The 22,296-nt window shown below is 58.0% G+C and overlaps 8 protein-coding genes across 8 annotated transcripts; all 8 read right to left on the bottom strand.

Moving 5' to 3' along the window:
- Positions 1-458: 458 nt before the first annotated feature.
- LSCM1_06810 (uncharacterized protein) lies at positions 459-911 on the bottom strand (the record flags this gene model as incomplete). The annotated part of the gene is made up of 1 exon (XM_067324215.1): positions 459-911. The coding sequence occupies one exon, from the start codon at positions 909-911 to the stop codon at positions 459-461; it is 453 nt and encodes a 150-aa protein (XP_067179562.1).
- A 3,919-nt stretch (positions 912-4,830) lies between these two features.
- LSCM1_06809 (uncharacterized protein) lies at positions 4,831-6,897 on the bottom strand (the record flags this gene model as incomplete). The annotated part of the gene is made up of 1 exon (XM_067324214.1): positions 4,831-6,897. The coding sequence occupies one exon, from the start codon at positions 6,895-6,897 to the stop codon at positions 4,831-4,833; it is 2,067 nt and encodes a 688-aa protein (XP_067179561.1).
- Positions 6,898-8,152: 1,255 nt separating this feature from the next.
- LSCM1_06808 (uncharacterized protein) lies at positions 8,153-9,886 on the bottom strand (the record flags this gene model as incomplete). Its single annotated transcript, XM_067324213.1, has 1 exon — positions 8,153-9,886. One exon carries the CDS (start codon positions 9,884-9,886, stop codon positions 8,153-8,155), a length of 1,734 nt encoding a protein of 577 aa, XP_067179560.1.
- Positions 9,887-11,096: 1,210 nt separating this feature from the next.
- LSCM1_06807 (uncharacterized protein) lies at positions 11,097-11,450 on the bottom strand (the record flags this gene model as incomplete). Its single annotated transcript, XM_067324212.1, has 1 exon — positions 11,097-11,450. One exon carries the CDS (start codon positions 11,448-11,450, stop codon positions 11,097-11,099), a length of 354 nt encoding a protein of 117 aa, XP_067179559.1.
- An 847-nt stretch (positions 11,451-12,297) lies between these two features.
- On the bottom strand, positions 12,298-13,056 carry LSCM1_06806 (uncharacterized protein; the record flags this gene model as incomplete). The annotated part of the gene is made up of 1 exon (XM_067324211.1): positions 12,298-13,056. One exon carries the CDS (start codon positions 13,054-13,056, stop codon positions 12,298-12,300), a length of 759 nt encoding a protein of 252 aa, XP_067179558.1.
- Positions 13,057-15,760: 2,704 nt separating this feature from the next.
- Positions 15,761-16,441, bottom strand: LSCM1_06805 (uncharacterized protein; the record flags this gene model as incomplete). The annotated part of the gene is made up of 1 exon (XM_067324210.1): positions 15,761-16,441. The coding sequence occupies one exon, from the start codon at positions 16,439-16,441 to the stop codon at positions 15,761-15,763; it is 681 nt and encodes a 226-aa protein (XP_067179557.1).
- Positions 16,442-17,469: 1,028 nt separating this feature from the next.
- LSCM1_06804 (uncharacterized protein) lies at positions 17,470-17,901 on the bottom strand (the record flags this gene model as incomplete). The annotated part of the gene is made up of 1 exon (XM_067324209.1): positions 17,470-17,901. One exon carries the CDS (start codon positions 17,899-17,901, stop codon positions 17,470-17,472), a length of 432 nt encoding a protein of 143 aa, XP_067179556.1.
- Positions 17,902-19,681: 1,780 nt separating this feature from the next.
- On the bottom strand, positions 19,682-21,649 carry LSCM1_06803 (uncharacterized protein; the record flags this gene model as incomplete). Its single annotated transcript, XM_067324208.1, has 1 exon — positions 19,682-21,649. The coding sequence occupies one exon, from the start codon at positions 21,647-21,649 to the stop codon at positions 19,682-19,684; it is 1,968 nt and encodes a 655-aa protein (XP_067179555.1).
- Between the last annotated feature and the right edge of the window lie 647 nt (positions 21,650-22,296).

Genomic DNA, 22,296 nt, shown 5'->3' with positions numbered 1-22,296 from the left:
GGGGCAAGGCGGTGAAGATTCCTGAAAACGTGGACCTAACCAGCGCGGCAGCCTGTTCCCTTCGTAATGCACGCAGCTCCGCTGTGTTGGTGAATGAGACATCCTTGCTGTTGTGTATCGTTTCCATTACGGTAGGGCCACTTCTACGTGGAGGCTCTAGTTGCGCAGTGAGATGAGGAAAGTCTTCTGTCTCCATACTGTTGCCTCCATCACGAATGGGTGCCGCCTCCGACGAGCTCTGTGATGGTGGATTGACGGAGTCGCGTGCTTTCAGCTGCGTGACAGGCGGGCACGAATCCACCACGGCGCACGCCGTGTCTCGCAAGCAATCATTGAAGGGTGTATCAGAGCTGGCGGGCGCCGCTTTCTTGTCATGTAGCGAGTCGAGCGCCGATGGTGCTGCCAATGGTGTTCGCCCATTCTCGTGTACAGCTGTGCAAAGAGTGGGAGTCACCACCTTAGTCGCAGAGGATGACATAACGTTCGACGTTGGGTCGCCGCAGTGTTGTGAGGAGAAGAGCTGTGTTTTGGGTGGCTTTAAGGTGGCCTCCAGCAAGAAGGTAGACTCCTTCCCTCAACTCGCGTAGGTGCTTGTGGGAAAGATATTGTTGGTTGACATCCTCGATGCTGCTATCTGGCAAAGGTGGAGAGGCATAGGAAGCCAACGCGATCGTATCGGCAGGATCAGCCGCCGTGACGTAGCTGGGCGACTCCGCTTCGCAGACAAGTGACTGCGTAGAAACCGGCATCAGCTTTCGCGCAGAGCTCCCGTACTGCTTCTGCAGCTGCACCCAGCAGCGGCGCTCCTCGAATTTGATAGCCGCCCGCTGCGATTCCTCCAAGGCACCTGAGAAGTTGAGAGCATCCGTGTAGTAGCCGGTAGGTGCCTGAAAGGAGGATCGGAGAGGCATCAAGTGGTGCGGAGGGTTGCACTGCTTTTTCGTTACCGTAGCCACGGGAGAGCTGGCAGGAGCACGGTGAAGACGGCGCACATGAGCTGCGCGAGGGTGTTGGGCCGTGGCAGCGTCTGTGGTGTGAAGTAGCGGTCTTGGTGCATAGATGTGGCCCAGCGTCTCAGCGCTTGTATAGAGGTTGCAGCGCTGCTCGGAGGTGCGATAGGTTACTGCGGCCTGTGGTGTGGCATAGGTCTTGCCTCTGCGAAGGGTCACCGCCCCTCGTATGCGTGGCAGGTGCTTGCGCTCTGGCTGTAGCATCGCCTGCTTGAAAGGTTCCTGTGAGGAGGGGAGACGGACGTAACAAGGAATGTCGGCCCAGTATTTCTTCGTTTTGGAGGGAAGGGGGTCAGCTGAGCGGAAAGCGGAGAGCCTTAAGGAGACAGAAATGTGTAGAGCGAGGGGGGAAGGGCTGATCGTTTGCCGGCCGCACGTGGCGCAACGGTAAGGGGATGAACAACGACGGTAGTGAGAAGACCATCAGCAGCAAGACGCCGTGTGTATAAACTGCTCTGTCTTAGGATTACCGTCAATGCCTTTGTTGTGACATTTTTTTGTTTCGCACAATTTTTTCATTCTAGCGCCTCTTCACAGAAGCATTTGCCGGCTCTGTAAAAGCAGACGCTCACCCGTGTTCCGGCCTCCATGACGAGGAGCCTGGATAGTCCGCATGCTCTCAAAAGTATGCATTCCTCTTTGTATTTTCGGGGATTCCTTTCGCTACACGAGTCGATCGTCAAGTGTGCACAACGAATGCAGGTGGAGTTTGGGCTCTGCAGTACTCACAAGGCCCCTTGGGTACACAGATCCTGAAACGCTCTGAGTGTCTTCGTTCCAGCAATCTCTTAGATACAGCCCCCCGACTGCAGGCCGAGAAACGCTGCCGCTGCCACCATGGACAAAGTCTAAATCGCGAGCGATGCAACCCTTTGCAAGCAGAGACCGTGTATCTTGTGTTCTGCCCGGTACCCTTTGCAGCAGCTCTTTCGAGAAGCACGGCGCACAATCTACAAATCAAAAAAAAAATCCCCCGCCGTGAGCACACCCGCCATGGAGCTAAGCAGACATTCACGAGTCGTTCTTTCTCTCAAACACCGCTCTTGTTCTCAGCAACGAAGCTACCTCGCCCTCAGCATACAACCGCCTGGGCAGGTGGGCATCACGACGCAAACATCAGCTACCTTCTACAGGTGAAACTCTTCGCATCACCGAAACAATCACAAAAGGCTACCCGGAACTTCACTGTCACGAACCCTTATCCTCTCCCTAAGTGCCACTAGGCAGATCAGCAGCCTCTCGTTCCCCTACCGCCCTTTCCACAGATATTCCCTGTATAGCAAGGATATACACCAAGTACGGAAACAGAACACGTGTCAGCCACTTTGCACAGCTCCGCTGACATTTCAGCACCTATGCCTTAGAGAAGGCCCACACAAAATGATGAGAGTTGGCAGCTCACCAGCCTTTCCTGCTCAGCGACGGGGCCCCGGCCGTCGACTTGCGCCATGCGTAGCTCGCGGGCTCCTCTGCCCCACCCCCTCACCCGCTCCTGCTGTGGATGTGCGCTGCGCGACCGGCGCCAGACGGACTCGGCCGGACTGCGTGCCACCATCCACGCGGGCCGCCTCCAGGGTCCGGCGCGGGGACGGAGGGGTGGGAAAGGGGCTCCAAGCGCGTGCCGTGGTCTGCAGGCTCTCCACCGCGCTCCCGTGCCGCGTGTCGGCAGGGCGTCGACGCTCTCGCAGTGAGCTTCGTTGAGGGGCGCAGGGCGGCCGCCTCGTCGCGACCCTTTGGCGAGCGCGTGGCAGAGAGAGAGAGAGCGGCGCCCGGGCGGTGTGCAGGGCACCCCGTCAAGACCTGCACCTGATCGCGTGTGCGTTAACGCCGAGCCCGGTGTGTGAGCGCGGCCTGACGGGCTAGGGCAGCGCTGCCGGGGGCCGCTGCGGTGAGTCAAGCCACGCCCTCGGCCGCGTGCGCCAGCGCCGCCTCTGCGGATCGGTCTCGCCATGGCCGCGCGGCACGGCGTCCGGTCCGCCTCGTGGAGAGGGTGCGGTCGGGTGCCCGGCACCACTGGCGGCACTGGCTCGTCGCCGTCCTCAAAAAGGGCTGTGAGCTCCGTCGCGCGGAGTGGTCGCTGACGCACCGCCATGACCGTGCAGTCCTTATGGACGAGGCAGTCGGGCGCCGGCCGGCACCTCCTCGGCCCGCGGACGCGGAGCCATGCTGACGCATCGCTATCGCAGGCACGCATTGAGTATTCAAAATTGAGCTCATCGCCTAGAGCAGGCTGGGCCCTTGTCAAGTCGGCTGCTTCCGTGGCCCATATCTTGTGGCGTCATTCGCCGCCCGCCCCCGTAACGTGCGAGCTGTGAGCAACTGTACTTGCTAACTTATCGACAGCCTCCCGCGCTGCTAGGTCAGTCGCAAGCAAGGTAGAGCGGCGCAACATTCATTAGCCCAGCCGTCACAGCTGGAGTCTCATCCTTTTTAGCAGGAAGGGGGGAGAAGGGCCATTACACTTCCCTACGTGTGCTTCATTGTGTGAGGGGGGGAGACGACAGCGGTGTGTTTTCTTTTCGATGCCCCCGTAGCTGGGCTGAAAGCCGAGAAACCTGTAGAGGCCGCGTGCCTGACAGCGCTGTGCGTGTGAGTGTCTGTGGGTCGGGTGTGTAAGTGGGGTGTGGGGAAGGTGAAGTGCAATTCTTGCACGGGCCTGAGTTCTCTCTAAGACTCGTTCAGAGGCCTGGAAAACTAACACCGCTCGGTGTTGCTGAGGCTCCGTCGCAGCGGCACCGCACACGGCGCAGTCGGGGCCCAGGGCCGCGCTCGGCATCACCGCAGCACATCGAGCAAAGAGGGCACACGGGGCGCATGAGGGCAGTCGTCGGATCGTCGGCAGGGCTCACTGCGGCCTCCTTTGCGCGCCATCGCCGCCGCGTGTCTCTCCTGCGCAGCACATGTGCACGCGCGGCCGCCGACATCAAATAGCCCAAAGCCAGACGGCAGGGCGCTCTCCAGGAACTGTGGCTTACACCACAACGAGGGTGGGCACTGAGACGCCGGTGATGCCACGCGCGGAGGCCACCGTCAACGCCCGGAATCGGCCGGAAGCACGAAAAAAAAATAGTGAAAGCAACAAAATAAAAGCCGTCAAATGCATTTAGGGAGCACGAGATAGAGGAAGAAAGAAAGGCTGCGACCACGGGGATGCTCATACGCACGGGCAATAAAAACTTGGGCATTGGTAAGTGCCGCAGGAAACAAAACAGAAATTTTAAAGGGAAAAGAAAAGCAAGCATCCACAACAGCAGACATGCGCAAGGCGGTTACCTCACATCCCGTCTGGGAGCTCGGAGATTTACCAGTGCTCCATGTACTTCTGCCAGCGCCCGTCTCACCTTTTGTTGCCTCTTTGGCTGTAGACCCAACTTGCGCAGTGGTGACTTCGCACGCCCTTAGCCGCTGCGGAGGAACTTGAAGGATCGAAAGAGAAGCATGTTATCTGAACGTGGTAGAGGGTGTTGTTTTCGAGCGGCAGTCAGACACCAAGATGGCATGTGCTTAGCTGCACGCCTCTGTCTACCAGGAACCAAGCGACATAGGTAGGTGCACAGGCCAGCGCAGTTCACCCCGCGTTTTTGTGCATCTCTGCGGGCAGACACCCTTCGGTCACGCCGCAAAGAAGCAAGAAAAAATTGAGATATACACCACACTGTGTATTCGTCGAATATTTTCTTGTGGAAGGTAGGGAAATCGTTCCTCTGGAAAACGGCGTGGCGTACGAACAGCATAAGCCGATAGGCGCCGGGCGGCACAGAGTGATCACTGTGCGGCTCTTTGTACTGCCGTTCTCGTAAAGAAGCAATATAAAAAGACGCTACTTAATGCCCTCCCCTTTCCCGTCCTTGAAGGCGCTCATGGGAAGGTAATCGTCGTCGTGGATCACATTCATGGCTAGGCCATGTATGCGTCTCACAAGGTCGCGTGCGATAGTGCCGGTTAGGCGCGAGTCCTGCTTGTAGTCAGGATGGGTCTTGACAAACTTGCGCATGTACTGAGCAGCTGTAGGAATACGGCCAGCGGCGCGCATTGACAGGAAGTTCAAGTAGGAATCGATGAGAGGGCTGCGCTTTCCCTCGTCGTCAAGATAGCGACGCACGAGTGGAATGAGTCCATAGAAGCCGCCCACTCTGCCGTTGAATATCTCGTCAATACTCATCTTCGCTGTCTCGGTCTCGCTAGCAGTACACCTGTCTGCAAAGATGTTCTTGCGCATCACGTACTGCTCTCCACATGGGTTGATGCGATGTGCGCGGCCCATGTTCTCGTCAACGACGGACATCCTTGTGTAGAAGCTGGGCTTGTAGTTGATGATGGCCTTGCTCAGGAGTGGAATAAAGACTGCAAAGGCAGCGTTCTCGAATGGCGTCGGCTGAATCTCCATGACGCGGAACTCCACGCGCCACCCGATGTTGCTGTCCATGGGCGGAGGCTTGAAGCGGACTGTCTGCCAGTTGGTCGACTGAATATTCTCAAAGTGCTCCGTGTGCGTGGTGTCATCGATATCGATCATCTTGTCATACATGACAAGCGGATCACGAATAAACAGATGTGCAATGTGCTTCGCCAAGCGCTCATCCACGCCGGCCTCCTGCAGCAGTTCGCAGTATGAGAGGTTAATCTCTACCCTCGAATCGTTGAACTCCTCCAGGTTTTCGGTTCGGTCGCTGATAAAGACCGAAATGGAGTCGTAGCGGGATTTGCGAATGCGCGAAACCTCCTCCATGCGGCGGTCGTCAACAGCGCCGGCAATCGTCAGCCAGCGCACATCGGAGTCGCAGAGAAGACCCTTCTGGAACGGTGTGGCTGACGTCAGGGCGAGAAACGCCGGGCACAGGATGGCAAGCTGGTCGTACACGTGACGCGCCTCATGTATGTTGTCCAGCTGCATCGTGACTTGGAGAGAGCTGTCGCCCATCCCGAAGGCCATGCAATCCATGTAGATGCAAGGGTGGCTGACCGACAGTACGGGGCAGGGGCATGCGTTGTAACGCTCCTGCATACGCTCGCGCTGTTCTTCCGTGAAGTACTGTGCGTAGTAATAGAGCGTGGCAGGGGTAAAGAGGTGCTTCATCGTTTCGGTGGCAGGGTAGTCGTTCTCACGTGGATCGATAGGGCTGATGGGCACGAGCGCCGCGGCGTTCGCAGCCGCTTCCGTGCCGGGTTCGCTCTTCAGTTCTATGTCGCTTGCTTTCACAGCACAATGGATGTCCTTGTTGCGCGGAGTGAGGTCGATATTCAGCAAGGGGTCCACCGTCTTCTCCATTGTAAGCTTGTCGACGTACAGCGGTACCAAGATGCAAACCTTGCGGCCGCGGCGCAGGCGAATGTTGGTCGTCAGGTTGGCGAATCGCGGGTGGGTTTGGTTAATGCATGCATCCGGTACGAAAAGCGACTGCGAGTGAGGAGAGCCCTTATCAGCGCAGGCAGCAAAATCGCCCTGGCCCATCAGCGGGAAGGTGACAAAGGTGGTGCCGACCACGCCGGGCGGCGCCTCCTTGTCGAGCATGTGGTACCGCCTCGTGATGCTCTCCTCCACGGAATGGAGACTCTCCACTGACAGGCTGTATGGGTGGTCTGGGGTGCTCTCGACCATGAAGCTGCCGTATTCGGGGTTCCACACAGCGCAGTTGTCAGAGCGGGCCCTCAGCTTCTCCATCACTGGTCCTCCCTCAACACTGAGGGTGATCGTGTTGTCGTGGATGTGGATCAGCTGGTGCTCCAGCTCGTCGCCCCACAGAAATGGCATGCCATGCAGATCCTTTTTGTTCTTGAACACGTTGATGAACTGCTGAATGCCGTGGGCACTGACGTGGGGAATGGCTTTGTTGTTGGCCTCTGTGCCCCACCGCATCGGGGCCCCCCCAGTCGTCAAGAGACCCATTGGTCAAGCAGGTCACCTGTTTACGTGCGAATGCGTGCCTAGTGGCGTCAGGCAGAGATGGAGGAGGCAGAGATGGAGGAGGCAGCAGCAAGAGAGAAAGAGACGAGTACCCTCGACACCTGCGGTAATCGACCGCAGGGAGAGAAGGGGGAAGCGCGACGTCGTAGAGGGATTGCTAACGAGGTGCAGCAACAGAAGGCGAGGGCCAGAGAGGGCGGAAAGGAGTATATGCGGGAAAGCTTCGGATCCAAAGATAGTTTGGAGCAATCAAAAAAGTGAGGCGAAGAGTTGAGACAGGAGGAGAAGGACGGTTGTAGTGGGAGCGCTCTGCTAATAATAGTAAAAGGGAGGGGAGAAGCAAATCAGTAGAGACAGTGGTTCGGTTACGGAGATATGAGGCCTCGGCGGCAAACGAAAAAAAGAAAAGAAACGCGTATGTGTTAGCACCTATGTCGATGTATGGTGGTGCGGAAGGATTCAAAGCAGCACTGGCAGCGCAGAGAAACGACCGCGAATTGCGGTAGCACTCAAGCTACGTAGCGCAGCAAGTGACGATAGTTCGATCCGGATCTCGCGCAGGAAGAAGTGCTTAGACTGACAATGGCACCGTGGTGTGCGACGAAATGAAGTTGCGCGCGGGTGAGGAAAGGGCGGCGCGTTTGTCGTTTAGAGGAGCAACAAAGCAACACAAACGAAAAGGAGGAGAAGCAAAGAAGTGATTGTGTCAATTTCTGTAGAGTGCTGTATTGCGTAAAGGTTCACTGTGGAGTCTCGTGCAGTTGAAACGTGCTGGGGCGGAGGAGGAGGGGCGCTGCTAGAGATGCTTTCATTCGAGGCCGTGTTTCGTGCAGAGTTGCCGCGTTGTGTTGAAGGACGAAAACGGGAGACAGAGGCGAGACAAGTCGGCACAGCTGTGGGGAAGAAGAGGAGGGTGAGCTTACAGAGCATGCTGCACCGGATCGAGTTGCGCATCTGGCACAGCGACGCATGCGGGAAGAGTGGCAGAGCGACGCTGAGACAAGGCCTTCGTCGAGCAGCCTTTAGCTGGTTGCTGGGGAGGCGTAGGTAGCGTATACGGTGGTGGTGGTCGGGATGAGTACTGCTGGGAGTGGTGGCTACCCGCATTCGTGGTGTCGTGTGGTGGTATGTTCTGCTCGCTGCCAGTTGCACCTCCGCGGGTAGTCAAGACAGACGCGGCGACGATCGTAGCGTTTGTAGGAAGGAGGAATGAATCGGTGGACGTCCTCGGCTTCTCTCAGAAAGCCTTCTTCATAATCTCTTCGTAGGCATGCTGAATGCTCTTGAACGTCGCCTCTGCAGTACGAATGGCCTCCTCTGAGGCGCCACACCAACGGTCCGGGTGCCACTTTATCGCCAAGTCCCGGTATGACTTCTTCACCTCTACTGCAGTGGCGCTGCAGGGGAGATAGAGCGTTTTGTAATGCGCATCAATTGATGCGCGAGAAGCTGAAGAAGACGTTTTGGCATGCGGCGTCTGCTTCGGTACCTCCTTTGACTTCGTGGGCGGCGCCGTTCCAGAAGCAGCTCTAGACGCCTGCTCACGTGCCAAGCATCCTTTGAGGAAGCGCAGCTGCTCTTTAGCCGCAGGATTAGAGGCGAGGCGAAGACTCTCCTCAGTATGGTCGATAGCGTCTCGCAGGCGGCCAAGTGCCTCCTCGCAGCGCGCGACAAGAAGCAGCATGCCCGCGCGCAGGTTCACTGCCTCAGTGTAGGACAATGCTCGGTGGGTGTCGTCAAGAGCGGCGTACCAGCTTCCCTGCTGAGCCAACGCGCGAGCACGTTCGTAGTAGGCAACGCCCTTCATTGCATCTGGGAGAAAGGGTTCTGCAAGGACTTGCGCGGCAAAGGTTGCGGACTCGTTCCACTTTCGCGCCGCCATCAGGCCCTGCAGCTTCAGGAAGGCGTCCTTACAACGCGCGATGTTTCTCAGGAGGTGTTGAAATCGCAGCTCCGACTTGCCCGTCGAGGCGGCCTGCATGTCTGTCAAAAGAGCTGAGAGCCCCGTCACGGAGGTAGTGGAATGGAACGTGAGTGCCCACACGCAGAACTGCAGCTCCGTCGACGTGGCATAATCTCGGGAACGCTGCGCGGCGTATTGTACTGCTTGCGCTACGTTGTCCAGAGAGAGGAGACGCGCCTTCACCGCCTCTAGGGTACCGCATGGAAACAGTGACAACAACACATCTAAGCTTTCGAGAGCTTTGCTGTACTGACGGGTGGCGTAGAAGTCGGTGTAGCTAGCACAAGCCTTCACCGCCGCCACTTCAGCAGCCCATTCGATGGCATCACGATGTAAACTAACGGCTTGCTGCGCCTCTTGCAAGCGTCCTTGCGAGATGAACACGCGCACCAGTCGCCGAGCACTCGGATAGCGTTCCGTCGCATCAAAAGAGAGCACGCGGCGAGTGGTGGTCTCGCAGGCATCCCACTGCTCCATGACAAAGTAGCATGCCGCAACATTGTTCAGCAGAGCCGGCGTCAACTCGTGTGCCAGGCACGCCGAGGAAACGCGGAGAAAGGCAGCCAAGGCGGCCGGGTACTCCTTTGCGCCAAACAACCGGTGAGCCTCGAGGGCATTGCTCAGCTGTGTTCCCTTCAGGCCAGCCGTCCCGTTCGGATCAAGCTCGTCGACCCGCAGTGCGCGGCTTACCATTGCCTTTGGCGGCTCCGATGTCAAAGATGACGATGCAGCACCAAGGCCAGCATTCGCGTTGAGCTCGTCTGCGAGTGTGTCTAGGGCCGCTGCAAGCTGAAAAAAGTCTTCAGTGTCGACAAGCCGTCGTTGCTCGCGCCGGCGCACGCCACCGCCCCTGGCCATAGTCAAGCACGGGGCAGTGCCGTTGCGCTGGGTACCCTGTGAGCAGGCTGCAGCACACGCCGCATTCCACTCCTCAAGGATGGACGGCTGTAGCTCCACTGCTGGATCCAGCAGCATCTGCGTCGCCAGGGGTAGAGAAGAGAGCTGCATCGCTATTGTCAGGGGCTTTGTGCAGCTATCCCAAAGCGCCTCCCTACCTCGGCCGGCTGTCAGCGTTAGCGCGCGCGCGTATATGTCCCCCTTGACATTCGTGAAAAAAAGGAGGGAGACGAGGTCTCACACTGCGCGAGTGGGAAAAGGGAGGCCGCCTTTGAAACTGATGAGAGGTGCAGCAGCGCACGAAAAAGGGCGCCGTCTACAGAACTACTGGAGAGGAGAGAGATAAAACGGTGGAAGCGAGGGGATCAAGGGGGGTCGACCGTGATGGTAGAGATATGATGTGCTAGAGAGGTATTCTGGCTCAATTGCAGCTGTAGTGAAGGGGTAAGAGGGGGTTCACACTGCAACACGGTCAGCCAGCGAGAGAGCGAATGATGCAGAGAAGCAGAGGCGCACGCAGGAGAAGTGCGAAGACGCCGCTCAATGTGAAACAGGCAAACGGCAACGCCACTAGTTTTTCAACGCTGCGTCGGTCTCGACGTCACCCCGGCCGCATCTGCCTGCAGCGGTCCCGACACCCGCATCGGCAGTCCAAACGATTCTACAGCTTTCTATTTTTTTCAACATTCACTTGCTCGTTTTTTGGTTCCATTGCCGAATCCGCCCCAACGCCGAACTACTCTATATCGCCTCCGTCTCAAGGGTCGTGGAGGCGGAGTAAGGGACCAGGCGGAAGGGAGGGAGAAGGGTGCACAAACGAAATCAAGAAGAAAATACAACGCGGTGAGGGCGCGGCGGCAGGAGCTGAACATGAAGAAGAATCACAGGGTGGAGTGAGGGTGACTGTCATAGGAACAGCGTGGAAGGGGTAAACAATCCCATCCCAGACACGGAATCAAAAGAGAAAAAAGACAAGACCGCGGTGAGAGGATCTGTAGAAGACGTATGGGTGAACGAGAGCAATGGTGTTGCCCGCAGCTCTCTCTTCTCTACTTTCTCACCACGCTTCATCGTCCGGCTGCCGCAGAATCGTCGCCTGCGGTGCTGTCAGCGCTTTGCCATATGTACATGAAAACTGAGAGGGGGAGAGAGAGGAGGGCAAGAGGAAAAGAGGGCGAAAGATGACCCGCCGAAAAATACACATACACTTCCGACACGAGCCATCCCCATCGGGGGATGGGGGGTACCAGAGCACCAGCGGCAGCCGATACGCGTGAAACAAGCAGACTCGTCATGAACTGTGTCTGGCGGAGGAGGAGAGCTAATGAGCGCCGCGGACGAAGAAGAACTTGTAGGAGGCCTTGTCATCGTGGTTCATGGAGGAGCCGCCGCGTAACTTCCAGGTACCCTCCTCCTCAAGCGCGTCCAGGATCGAGATGAATAACATCGATGTGCCGATATCATCACTGGCGAACTGAGCGCGAAGCTCACCGAACCAATGCGGAGGGTTCTCCTTGCGCACCAGTGCAAACGGCGCCTTACCAGTGTTCGTGGTCGAGCACGAATTCGGAATCGTTTCGTTGAGGAGGTCAACCGTGCTCTCCTTGATGGGGCCAAAGATGGAGATGATGGGCGGGTTGCACGTAATATTCACGACGAGGTTCATCTCGGACATGGCTTGTGACGGTGACTGCAAACTGCAGAATAGCTGTAGATATTACGTTGTGAATAATCGGTCGACTGGCTGGAGGTGAGGAATAGATCAGAAGCGACGAAAAAGTGGGATTTCACCGCAAAGCCACAATGGAAGAGAGGCGAGATGCACAATTGGAGGACGCTTGACGGCAGGATAAATGAGTGTACCGGCGGCGACAGCAAACTCACGAGATGCGGACTTGAAAAGAGAATGCCAATGCATCGCGTTAGGAGCGTAACGGGTAGTCGATCGCCCCATGAAGTGCCGCGTGTGCACAAAGGAGTAGACACGCATGTATATATGTGTTTGAGGCGCCCCACGAGTGATGAGCGACGATCCAAATGAGCAAGAAGCAAAAGGAGAAAAGAGGGATATAGCAGAGATCGAATTGAAGCGCCGACAGTCACGGCGCAGAGGCATGAGATTTCATATAGCCGCTGTGCGCTCAGTATTTCTCAGGGGGGAGGGGGGGCTCAGGGAAAATGAGAACGAAGAGATAGCGCAGAGTGTCTGCAGCGGCCCGCCGGTTCAGGGGGAGGGGGTCACTTTCGACCGAGCATACAGGCCGCTTCTGTCAGGGTGCAGAGAGAAAATAATCTTGCCGATTGCATGTCAACGTGTGAAACTCATCTGTACATACGAAGTGTCTCGATGCTTCCCTTTTACCTTGAGCAGGGGGTACGATTGTCACAGGGACAGCGCCGCGCAGAAGTATCGGGTGTCAGAGGCGGTGGGGATGTCGACACCGCCACCAAAAAAAACGTCCTGATGCTCGTCTCACGCCACCAGGCAATCACTGAAGGACAGCGAAGAAGCGCTGCCGGGCTTACAGTCCCCCCAGTAGACCCGCCTCAGGCTCCTTTTCTTTCTCTAACATTTCCCTTTGACGGCGAGCTTCGATCTCGCGCATGCTGGCAGCGTTGATCTCCTCCTGCGTCGGAGGCACATACGTTCCTTCAATGCGCTTGGCCCACTCCTTTACCGAGCAGCTCTCCGGCAGCATCGACACTAGCATCTTCACCTCTGCAGGGGTCAACACGTTGTCGCCGTTGGTGGTTACTATTTCGATCAGCTTATCGCGTGACATGCTGGCAGATGAATCCCCTGCAAAGACCTTCAGTGCCTGCAACACGCTGCGCTCCTCGCGGGCGCGGTCTCGAAAAATCATTTCCGTGCACCTAATGAAAATGTTCCAGTCGATGTTCTTGATCTCCTCAGCAGGTGTGATGTCCACCGGTGCCACCTCAGCTACAGGGTCAGGCACCTTCTTCGCAGCGGTCTTTTTTCCCGGATTGAGGCTTTGTCCACGCTTACCCTTCCGTTCGTGCGCTTCCTCCTTGCGCCTCTCCTTCTCACGCTTGAGCTCCTCCTCCCGTCGCCACTGTTCTAGTCGGAGGATGGGCTGTGCCATCAGCTCTTTCAGCTTGTCCATGTCTTCGAGGGTGGGGTTCATCCCCATGCCACGCAGCAGTGTTGTGCAGTCGAGAAAAGATATGAGCTTTTCCTTGTTTTGCAGCAGATTAAATGTCACCTCGGCCGCATTGTAAACTTCGCTCGTGAGTACCGACGGCGCATCTGGGTCCATTGATGGCGTTGATGGGAAGCCTGAAGTGTCTCCTGTCTTGCAGTTACACACGCAGAAAGTCGCGCCAGCTTGCGGCGATGTTACCGCGTCGAGCGCCGCCAGCTCGGGAGGAGTTGGGAGAGGAACGCCCGGATTTGATGTCAGGAGGCAAAGGAGAGACACGCGGAGAAGATGAAAAGAGCTGCTGATGCACACCTCGTGGACCAGGAGAGAGAGAGAGAGACCATCTCCGACACGCCACGAGGACGCCATAAGCGAGCAATAGTGCGCATCACTTACACTCCTGTACCATTCACCATGCATGCCCCCAGCTGCCTCTCTTCGCCGCAATAAAGCGTCTTCCTCCTTTTAGATGCACAGCATCCAAAGGTACCCCGAAGCTCCACTGCGCACGTGGACAAAACAGGAAGGGCGCCCTCCCAGTCCCAACAATTCTGAGGCTCCCCCTTTTCGGTGTAGGCGGCGCTTGACGCACGCTGCCGAGAGCTGATAATGCTGATTCCCACTTTCCAACACACCCACCGATCCGCAAGAAAGAGCTGACATCCATCACACACGCGATGACTCGTGGCTAACGGACGAGAGGCCTTCCAAGAGAAAAAAGCAGCCGTATCAAAACCTCCCTTTCGAAAGCGGGCATTCAGGCTTCGAATCTACACCACTACACGGCGCACGCCGACGAATATACATACAACCAACAGCTCACCAGCCTCTCCTGCTCAGCGACGGGGCCCCGGCCGTCGACTTGCGCCATGCGTAGCTCGCGGGCTCCTCTGCCCCACCCCCTCACCCGCTCCTGCTGTGGATGTGCGCTGCGCGACCGGCGCCAGACGGACTCGGCCGGACTGCGTGCCACCATCCACGCGGGCCGCCTCCAGGGTCCGGCGCGGGGACGGAGGGGTGGGAAAGGGGCTCCAAGCGCGTGCCGTGGTCTGCAGGCTCTCCACCGCGCTCCCGTGCCGCGTGTCGGCAGGGCGTCGACGCTCTCGCAGTGAGCTTCGTTGAGGGGCGCAGGGCGGCCGCCTCGTCGCGACCCTTTGGCGAGCGCGTGGCAGAGAGAGAGAGAGCGGCGCCCGGGCGGCGTGCAGGGCACCCCGTCAAGACCTGCACCTGATCGCGTGTGCGTTAACGCCGAGCCCGGTGTGTGAGCGCGGCCTGACGGGCTAGGGCAGCGCTGCCGGGGGCCGCTGCGGTGAGTCAAGCCACGCCCTCGGCCGCGTGCGCCAGCGCCGCCTCTGCGGATCGGTCTCGCCATGGCCGCGCGGCACGGCGTCCGGTCCGCCTCGTGGAGAGGGTGCGGTCGGGTGCCCGGCACCACTGGCGGCACTGGCTCGTCGCCGTCCTCAAAAAGGGCTGTGAGCTCCGTCGCGCTGAGGCTCCGTCGCAGCGGCACCGCACACGGCGCAGTCGGGGCCCAGGGCCGCGCTCGGCATCACCGCAGCACATCGAGCAAAGAGGGCACACGGGGCGCATGAGGGCAGTCGTCGGATCGTCGGCAGGGCTCACTGCGGCCTCCTTTGCGCGCCATCGCCGCCGCGTGTCTCTCCTGCGCAGCACATGTGCACGCGCGGCCGCCGACATCAACAGCCCACCGGCGGACCCAATGGAGAGACGAGAGTGAAGAGAGACCGGGTGTTCCCTTTTTGTGTGCACGCGGGCAACGCGCGCGCATTGAATGGGAACAGCACACGGGCACAGAAGTGTGAGTGAGAACGAGGAATGAGTGTGCAGCAAAGAGGGTCGCAGATGTTGGAGCGAGAAATGAAGTGTTAACCTGTGATGGCAGCGCGAGTGCACATGCCCTCTCCTTGTGCATCTGCTCATTTCTGCTATTGTCCGTGTAGAGAATTGGCTCTTCGTTTCAGAGGGAGCGCAGCAGCTCGGTGGCCCAAAAGGGTGAAGGCAGAGCAGTCAAACGAGAAAGGCATGAGGCGGTGCGCTCAACTTGAGCGCTGCTCGACCAGCATGGCCGCTGCAGAGGCGTGTGTCTGCAACCGGCGATGAGCAGAATCTTTTCCAGGCCGGTAAGCAGCTAGTCGAAGGGAGCACCAGTGGAGAGGGAAGAAGGAAGGTGATGGTGGCTGAACGGCTCCCTCGACGGAGGCACAAAGAAAGAGAGAGGGAGAGACTACTCTCCCTCGGTCAAGTGAAGAGGCGGCGGCGCAGTATGGTGCCGGGTCGGAGTCTTCTTACGAGTAAGAAACCCTCACACAGCAATGCGAGTTCGACGCGTCCTTGATGGAAATGTGCAGTTCGCATGAAGTCCTCTGTGAAAGTCGCCAAAGCCTCTTTTTAACCGGAAAGGGGCGTGGACGGCACTTGACGCGTGTGGCCGACCCTCCGCGTGTCGCTGCGGAAAAGATGCGCAGGAGGGGGGTCGAAAGGCGTTTCTCGAATCAGCAGTGACATAATGGCCGCTGTGTCTGTTTCTAGGGAGGACACAAGAACAGAGGGGCCTGAGACGATAAGCCGAACAGAAGGGAAACAATTGAAGCTTCCAGTACGCACACGACGGCATGCGAGCGGCATTCGACTGTACATCAGAGAAAGAGAGACGCTCGACATCTGGGGGAGGGGGGTAGTTATGCATACACGAAGACAGGCCTTGTCGGTAGGATGTCGCCCGACGACAGAGAAAAAACGTGGGAAAGACAGAGAGGAGGCCAGAGCGCAGATCATGGCTAAAGAAAGAGGGCCAGCGTTGTCATTCGGCAGCGGCCGGCATCAAAGACACCGCTAACGAAGCAGCGGCATCCCCAGCGGTGAAGACGTCCTTGAAGGCAACCAGGGCTAATTTTGGGTTCTGGCGAAGCTTCTCCGCCTGCTCCGCATCCCACGCCGCAGACACAGTAAAAAGGTGAGTCGGGGGCTCACCCTCGTTGCCTATGGTGAAAGCCGTGGGCTTGATGGGTTTGGCATCCGCCAGTCGCAATCCGACCTCTGCCAGGGCGCTGGCGTAGGCCGCACTTGCAAAGGCTCCCTCCGCATCCACGACACCGCGTATAGCCATTTTCACAACTGCGAGTCCTTGAGGTACCACCGCCTGCTGCGCCAGCACTGCATAGCGCCGCCCTTCTACAGCAACGATGGGCACGAGCACAGCCGGGCGGGCGTCGCTGAGACGCAGCACACGCGTCGTGAGGATGCTGCTGCGCGCGTCTCCGTAGAGCAGATCGACTGTGGCGCCTGTGATACGGTGCGCCACGCGCTCCAGCCGCCGCACGACAACGGCGTCAGGTATGGGGCCATTCTCCGTACATTGGGCCAGATACGTGCACAGCGGAGGATACTTCGCGAACGCTCGGAGGCTATGCAGCTCATCCGCCTCGCTGTATGCCTTATGCGTCGTCAGAAGTACTTGTTTCTGCCCTACCGTCAGCTCCATCTTTGAAGCCGTTTACTGCGAGGGCAATGAGGCCAGACGGAGTTTGTGTTTGTCTGAGTGGGTGTGTGGGTGCTCTTCGCTTGCGACAGGTAAGGAAAGAGAAAGAGGGAGGAGGCAGCCAACAGGAGGCCTGCAGAGGAGAGACGGGAGAAAAACAGAAGCGCAGTTGGCTACGTAGCAGTCCTGAAGACCGTCCAGGGTACACCTCGTGATGACGCCCGTAGCCGGCACAACCTTGACGCCTTTTGGGAGGGTAGCGCTCTGCCTGATGCCAGGGAGCGCTAGCAATAGCGGCAGGGGGAGCAGGAGAGGCCTAAACCGCTCCGCGCCTTCATCGTTGCTTCCAAAGACAGCGAACCCGCACGAAATGAGCGCGTGCAGCGAGACCGCAGAGTAACAGACGCGACCGTTCCTCGTCGCTCGACGGACGATGCTTCAACAGCATCTTTATGCGCAGTGCCAGGCAGTGCCTTGTCGACATGGAGTCATTTCATGCTGTATAGGCGTACCATGGCTATCCTCGCATGTCTCGTTACTTTGGTGTCGAGAAGCGCTCGCAGGGGGCAATGAACGCTAGCACGGCCAAGGGCTGTAGGTCCGGACTTCGCCACCAGCAGGCAGCCGAAGAGAAGGCAGAGCACATCATCTTTGCCGAACAGGTGCCAGTACACGGCGACATTCAGACGTCTGCGGTATCCCCATCCGCCCTATACTGGAGATCTGGCTCGGCAACGAGCCAAAGAGTAGCGGGGATGTGAAGCGACGAAGAGCACGCACATGGACGCGAGCGAGTACATCAAATTCGAGGTGTCCTCGCATGCAAGTTCCTGAAGGGCCCTGTACACCCCTTCTCTTCAAAGGCAGCGTCTCGGCCGTGCTAATCAGTCATCACCAGCGTTAGCGCCTGCCTAACCGTCCGCCTACCATGTCCACATTACCACACACCCTCAGTCCTCCACCTTTATGGGATTGGCCCCCGCACCGCTTCAAGGGTCAGTCGGTTGGGGGGAGCGTGCAAACGGGCAGTTTCACACGTTGCGCAAGTTTCGGCCATCGTTGACATGCATGAGAGAGAGAGCTTTCTGGACCGGGGCAGATAGGAGTATCGGGCCAAGAACGGGGGTCGACTCCAGCACACGCGCCAGCACGGGAAAGAAGTTGCCAAAGAGGTTGAGCGCGCCGAAGCCTTGAATGCACAGGCCAATAAAGCACCAGCGAAGAAAGACGAGCACAATTCCCAAAAAAAAGCACGCAGATGCTCGCCGGCGCGCAATGAAGAACGCCTTGCACCGCTGCGGTCCCATCACCATCGCCACTCCTGCCACAAATAAGATGTTCCCCATTGTGAGTAGAATGCTATCCAGGAGCATCACGACCCCCATAAAGCTGAAGAACACGCCAAGGCCCGTGAAGGCCACTCCCATCTTGGTTGTGTCGCTCCAGTTGTACAGGGAGTCCATGATGGTGAAGATGGCCAAGTGCGCATACAGAAAAGGGCCACGGGCGCACCAGTAGAGAGACGAGCGGGGGTAACCGATTAGAAGAGAGTCGTCCGCCGCTAGCGCACACTGATACACACAAGAAAGGGAAGCAAGAATATAAGGGAACTTATGCCGCGGTCTTCACTGGTGAAGCGGTGTACCTGGGAAGTATGCGGGGCGGTAGGTAGACAAGAATGGATGCCCAGAAGTGGGATCTCAAAGGAGACGGTCCAGATAGGGGCGGATCTGCGAGGCACTCCACGAGCGAGTGAGGCAGAGGCGAGAGGACAGAGAAAAGGGGTCTTCGAAGAGAGAGAGAGAGCAGAATGCGAAGGAGCGCTTCTGCCGGATGTGAGGAAAGGTGAAAAGGCGGAATTTTGCGTGTGCCCTCCAAAGAGATGCAGACAGCGTCAGAAAAGGGCGGGGACACACCGGCCCTGCGTGAAGGGAAAGGGAGAACGGAGGCGGAGCGAAAGAAATGACGCCTATACGTAATTGCGGGGTCTGATGGCCGGCTGGCGCGTCAAATGGGGAAAGCACCGCAAAGCTCGCAATAACCTCCCCCAAAAAAAAACACACACACAGACACGCACACACACGCTGGACCACCCTGCACACACGAGCGAAGACTTACAGAAGCGTGAGCGCCACTGGGTATGCAAGCCAGACTCGATAGAAACAGCGATTCACCCCAAAAGGGAGAGGCGGAAGACGGACAGTAGAGAAATTCGATGCAACTGCTCAAAATGGCTGATGCAGATTGTCAGGTACTGTACAGAACGATACAGACGGAGGTGTGCAGGCGAGGCGCCTGTCGCAAAATGTGTGTCTTAGTGTCTGTCTCTATAGACTTACTGCAGCGTTCGTGCGGGTCTATCGATGACGCGACCGGGGTGATGCGCGTGTGCGACTCAGTTTACTGGCTGTGGTGACTGAGAGGGAGAGGGAGAACAGGAAGGTAGAGTGGGGCAGAAGAGATGGGCGATGAGTGGAAGGGATGCAAGAGAACGACTGCCGTTGGGCCAGGTCATCACCTCACAAAACAATCAGCACAAGAACAGCCCTCTTGGTGTTGAGCTACGCAACGTGCGAGAGCACAGAGATCTGTTGGGATGCCTGTGCTTGCGCTCCTCGGTGCACATCTCACACTCATTGATCGTTTTCGCGGTGGCGCATTTTGCTGGTATCTGAGACACCCTTCGCGTCACTGCGGGTGCGTCGCCTGCCGCGCGCTCCTGTGCACGGCCTCCTTGTCTACGAGGCCTTCTTCACGTTAAGTATTTCAGCTAAAGGCGTTACCGAGCCTGCGCACCGCACCGACACCGCTCAGCAGCGCGCCATGGCTCACTCACACTCGTAAATGAAGAGAGAGAGTGGCCGAAAACGATATTCATCGTTTGTGCAGAAGGTGGCGCACGCAGATGTGCCCAGACGGAAGCGCCGCCACACAAGAGGAAAGGAAGAAGACAAAAAACAAAGAGAGAACGCACAGAGCCGTTTCTTTAGTCGAATTACGCTGTTAGCCGCCTTCGCCAGCATGCAGTCGCGCGTCATGATGAACCACCCGCAGAGGAGGGAGAGGAGCGCCACAACACACCCGGCGGCCTGTTCACTCGGGGAACGGGGAAAGAGAAAAAGGGATGGAAGAAAAGAAGCACGACAGAAAGCCCTTCTCGTCTTCCCCAGGCGCGACATCAAGCGCCATCAACACTTCAGAAACCGTTTAAACTTCTCGCAGACGAGCCACTTGCCACACGTCTCACGCGCTGCGGCGCGCCTGTGGACGCCTGCGCTTGCCACCAGCGTTTCCACCGTTCTTGTGCCGCTCCACGGCAGATTCCAGGGTCACACGCCCGCCTGACGCGTCCCTGTGCTTCGCAGCGAGGTCGGCAATGCGCTGCTGCCGCAGGGTGTGATAGTAGGACGCGAGCGCGCTCCCTTGCTGCTTTAGCTCATCCTCAAACTGCTTCACCGAAGCAAGGTCGCACGGACCAAAGTTGGCCTGGTCGCGCTTGGCCTTGATCTTCTGCGAGGTTGTCTGGATGTGACGCAGCAAATTATTGATGCTAGAGTGCACCTTCGGCACACGCACCTGCGTCTTGAGCTTGCGCAGCGTGCCCTCCACTGCCCAGAAGGACTCGGAAAAGCCTATGGTGTGGCTGTGGGTGGCGAGGTGCTCGGTGAGGAGGTAGAGCGCCTCGCTCCAGATGTCGCGGTGATAGGCACCGTTGCGCGCCTGCGACTTCTTTACGCGAATCGTAAAAAGCAAATCGACACATTCCACGCTGGAGGAGCCGGCGTTAGGCGCGTGTGAGAGGGCGACACTCGGGGAGGTAAGAATGCGCAGCAGGTACGGCGTAACAGGGATGTAGAGTCCATCGGCACGCCTAGAGATGTGGTTCAGCACTTCAATAATGTGGAGGTGCATTGGAAACATGCGCGGCGAGGAAAAGAGGTCCATCAGCGCCGTAGCAATCTGCACAACAGGGTGAATGAGTGGCCCTAGTTGATTTGGTTCCGCGTAGGTCGACACCACTGCCCCCCATGTGCGCAGCGCGTTCAGGTACTGCCAGTTGACGACAGCGCGAACGTTGCTCTGTGTCTGCTGCTGGAGCGCTGCGCGCAGGTAGATAGCCAGCTGGCGCAGGTACACAAAAGTGTGCTGGTACGCAGCCTCAATGTCCGTGCCGTACAGGTCCACGACACAGTTTGTGAGAAAGGCAACCGTCGACTGGTTGTGGATGTTGTACTGGTGAGCAGTGCGGATGAGCGTGAGGAAGATGCCCTTGAAGGCTGTAGACTGGTACATGGAGCGCGTCCCGGCTGCGCGAGTGGCAACAGAGCGCACTACGACGTACGCCGCGACGCGCACCCACTCCTCGGGAGAGGCGCAGAGATTCAGGGACGCCTTCAGCACTGTTTTGGTCACGCCACGCACGTAGTGGAGCAGAGGAACAAAGGGCACGATGGCATGAAGAAGGCTCGAGGACAAGACGGGATCGATGTCGCCCTCGCCAATAACAGACGAGAGTGCCATGAGTAGACGCTTCACTATCATGCGCGTCCTGTGCGACTTGAACGAGCCTTTGCCTGTTATGAAGGTGCTGAGCTGCTTGCCGACATGCCGCGCCACCGATACCAGCGCCTCCTTCACCAGTGCAGGCTCCTCGAACTTTCGAGTGGACTGTGGCCGAGGATGCTCTTTGATCCGATAGCCGAGCTCACGAACAGCAGACACGAAGACGTCGATGCATGCCTCTACAGCACTGCTGGTGCTTGTCAGCTGCGTGAGCTCTTCGCGAGTGACACGGCCACGGCGTGGCGCCGCACCGCCGCTGCTCTCCTCATCTTCCCCGTCTGCCCTTCTGTCCTCCTCGTCACTCTCGCCGTCATGTCTCTCCTCCTCGTCGTCCACCTCCGTCTCCGCGTCGCTTCCGTCGTTCTCATCGATGACGTTGATGTCCTCCTTACCGAATTCCAGCAGCGTCGGGTCCTCCTCCTCGAGGTACGAGTAGAACTCGGGGTCGGTGTCCTTCAGTCGCTCCAGTTGGTCCACGTGCTCCTTCTCCTCCCTCGCGGCCTGTCTCGCCTCGCGCGCCTTCTTCTTCTCCAGCCGCTCAAGCTTTTCTTTCTTCGACCTCGCAGTCTTTCGGCGGGTCTCAATGACGCCGGCCAAGTGCTTCTTGGCGAACTTCTTGAAGGACTTCTTCTCTTTGGTGACGGCCATGGCTGCAGATTACTGTTTCGTGTGCAAATCTTTTCGTGGGAGAGAGAGAGGCAGGTGAATTGGATCAGCAGAAACAGAGAGATGGGCGAAAGGGGGAGGGCTTCAGAGGGGAGACACGTGTCGCAGGTACCCATACGCACATGCACACGCACAAAGGCAGACATGCAAAGATACAACTGAAGGCATACATTTCCGACGCTCGGCAAGCTCGTCCAACACCGCTTGAGCAGCCGCGCTATACAAAGGATGAGTCAGCGCACGTAGTAGTTGGGCAGAAGGTGAGCATCTCTCCTCTGCACCTCTGAGGGTGGAGCCACGAGTTTGTTTGCTTCTCAAGCAGAGCGCTTTTTGCCTCTCACTCATCTCTGTGCGGCGCTCTCTCTCTCTGATTACCCTGTGCGCGTGCGTACCGGGGGGAGAGGGGGGAGGGACGGATGGCAAGTGAGGAATCTACACAGGGATAGAGGAGGAGAAGAGCCTTCCCTGTGGCACCACACCCTCGACAGTTCTTTGGCTAATCGTGTCGTGTAACGTCGCAGAAGGTGCGTATCGTCGCCGGGGGCATGTTGAGCGGTGAAGCGCAAAGGCCCTCGAGAACGAACCTCCGCAGAACTCTAGCTCGGGGGGAGGGAGGGGCCTTGAGGAGA

Source organism: Leishmania martiniquensis, chromosome 18 (assembly GCF_017916325.1).
Source record: "Leishmania martiniquensis isolate LSCM1 chromosome 18, whole genome shotgun sequence".
Lineage (NCBI taxonomy): Eukaryota > Euglenozoa > Kinetoplastea > Trypanosomatida > Trypanosomatidae > Leishmania > Leishmania martiniquensis.
Note: the sequence above shows the minus strand (reverse complement) of the source record. Positions and strands in the feature narration are given on the sequence as shown.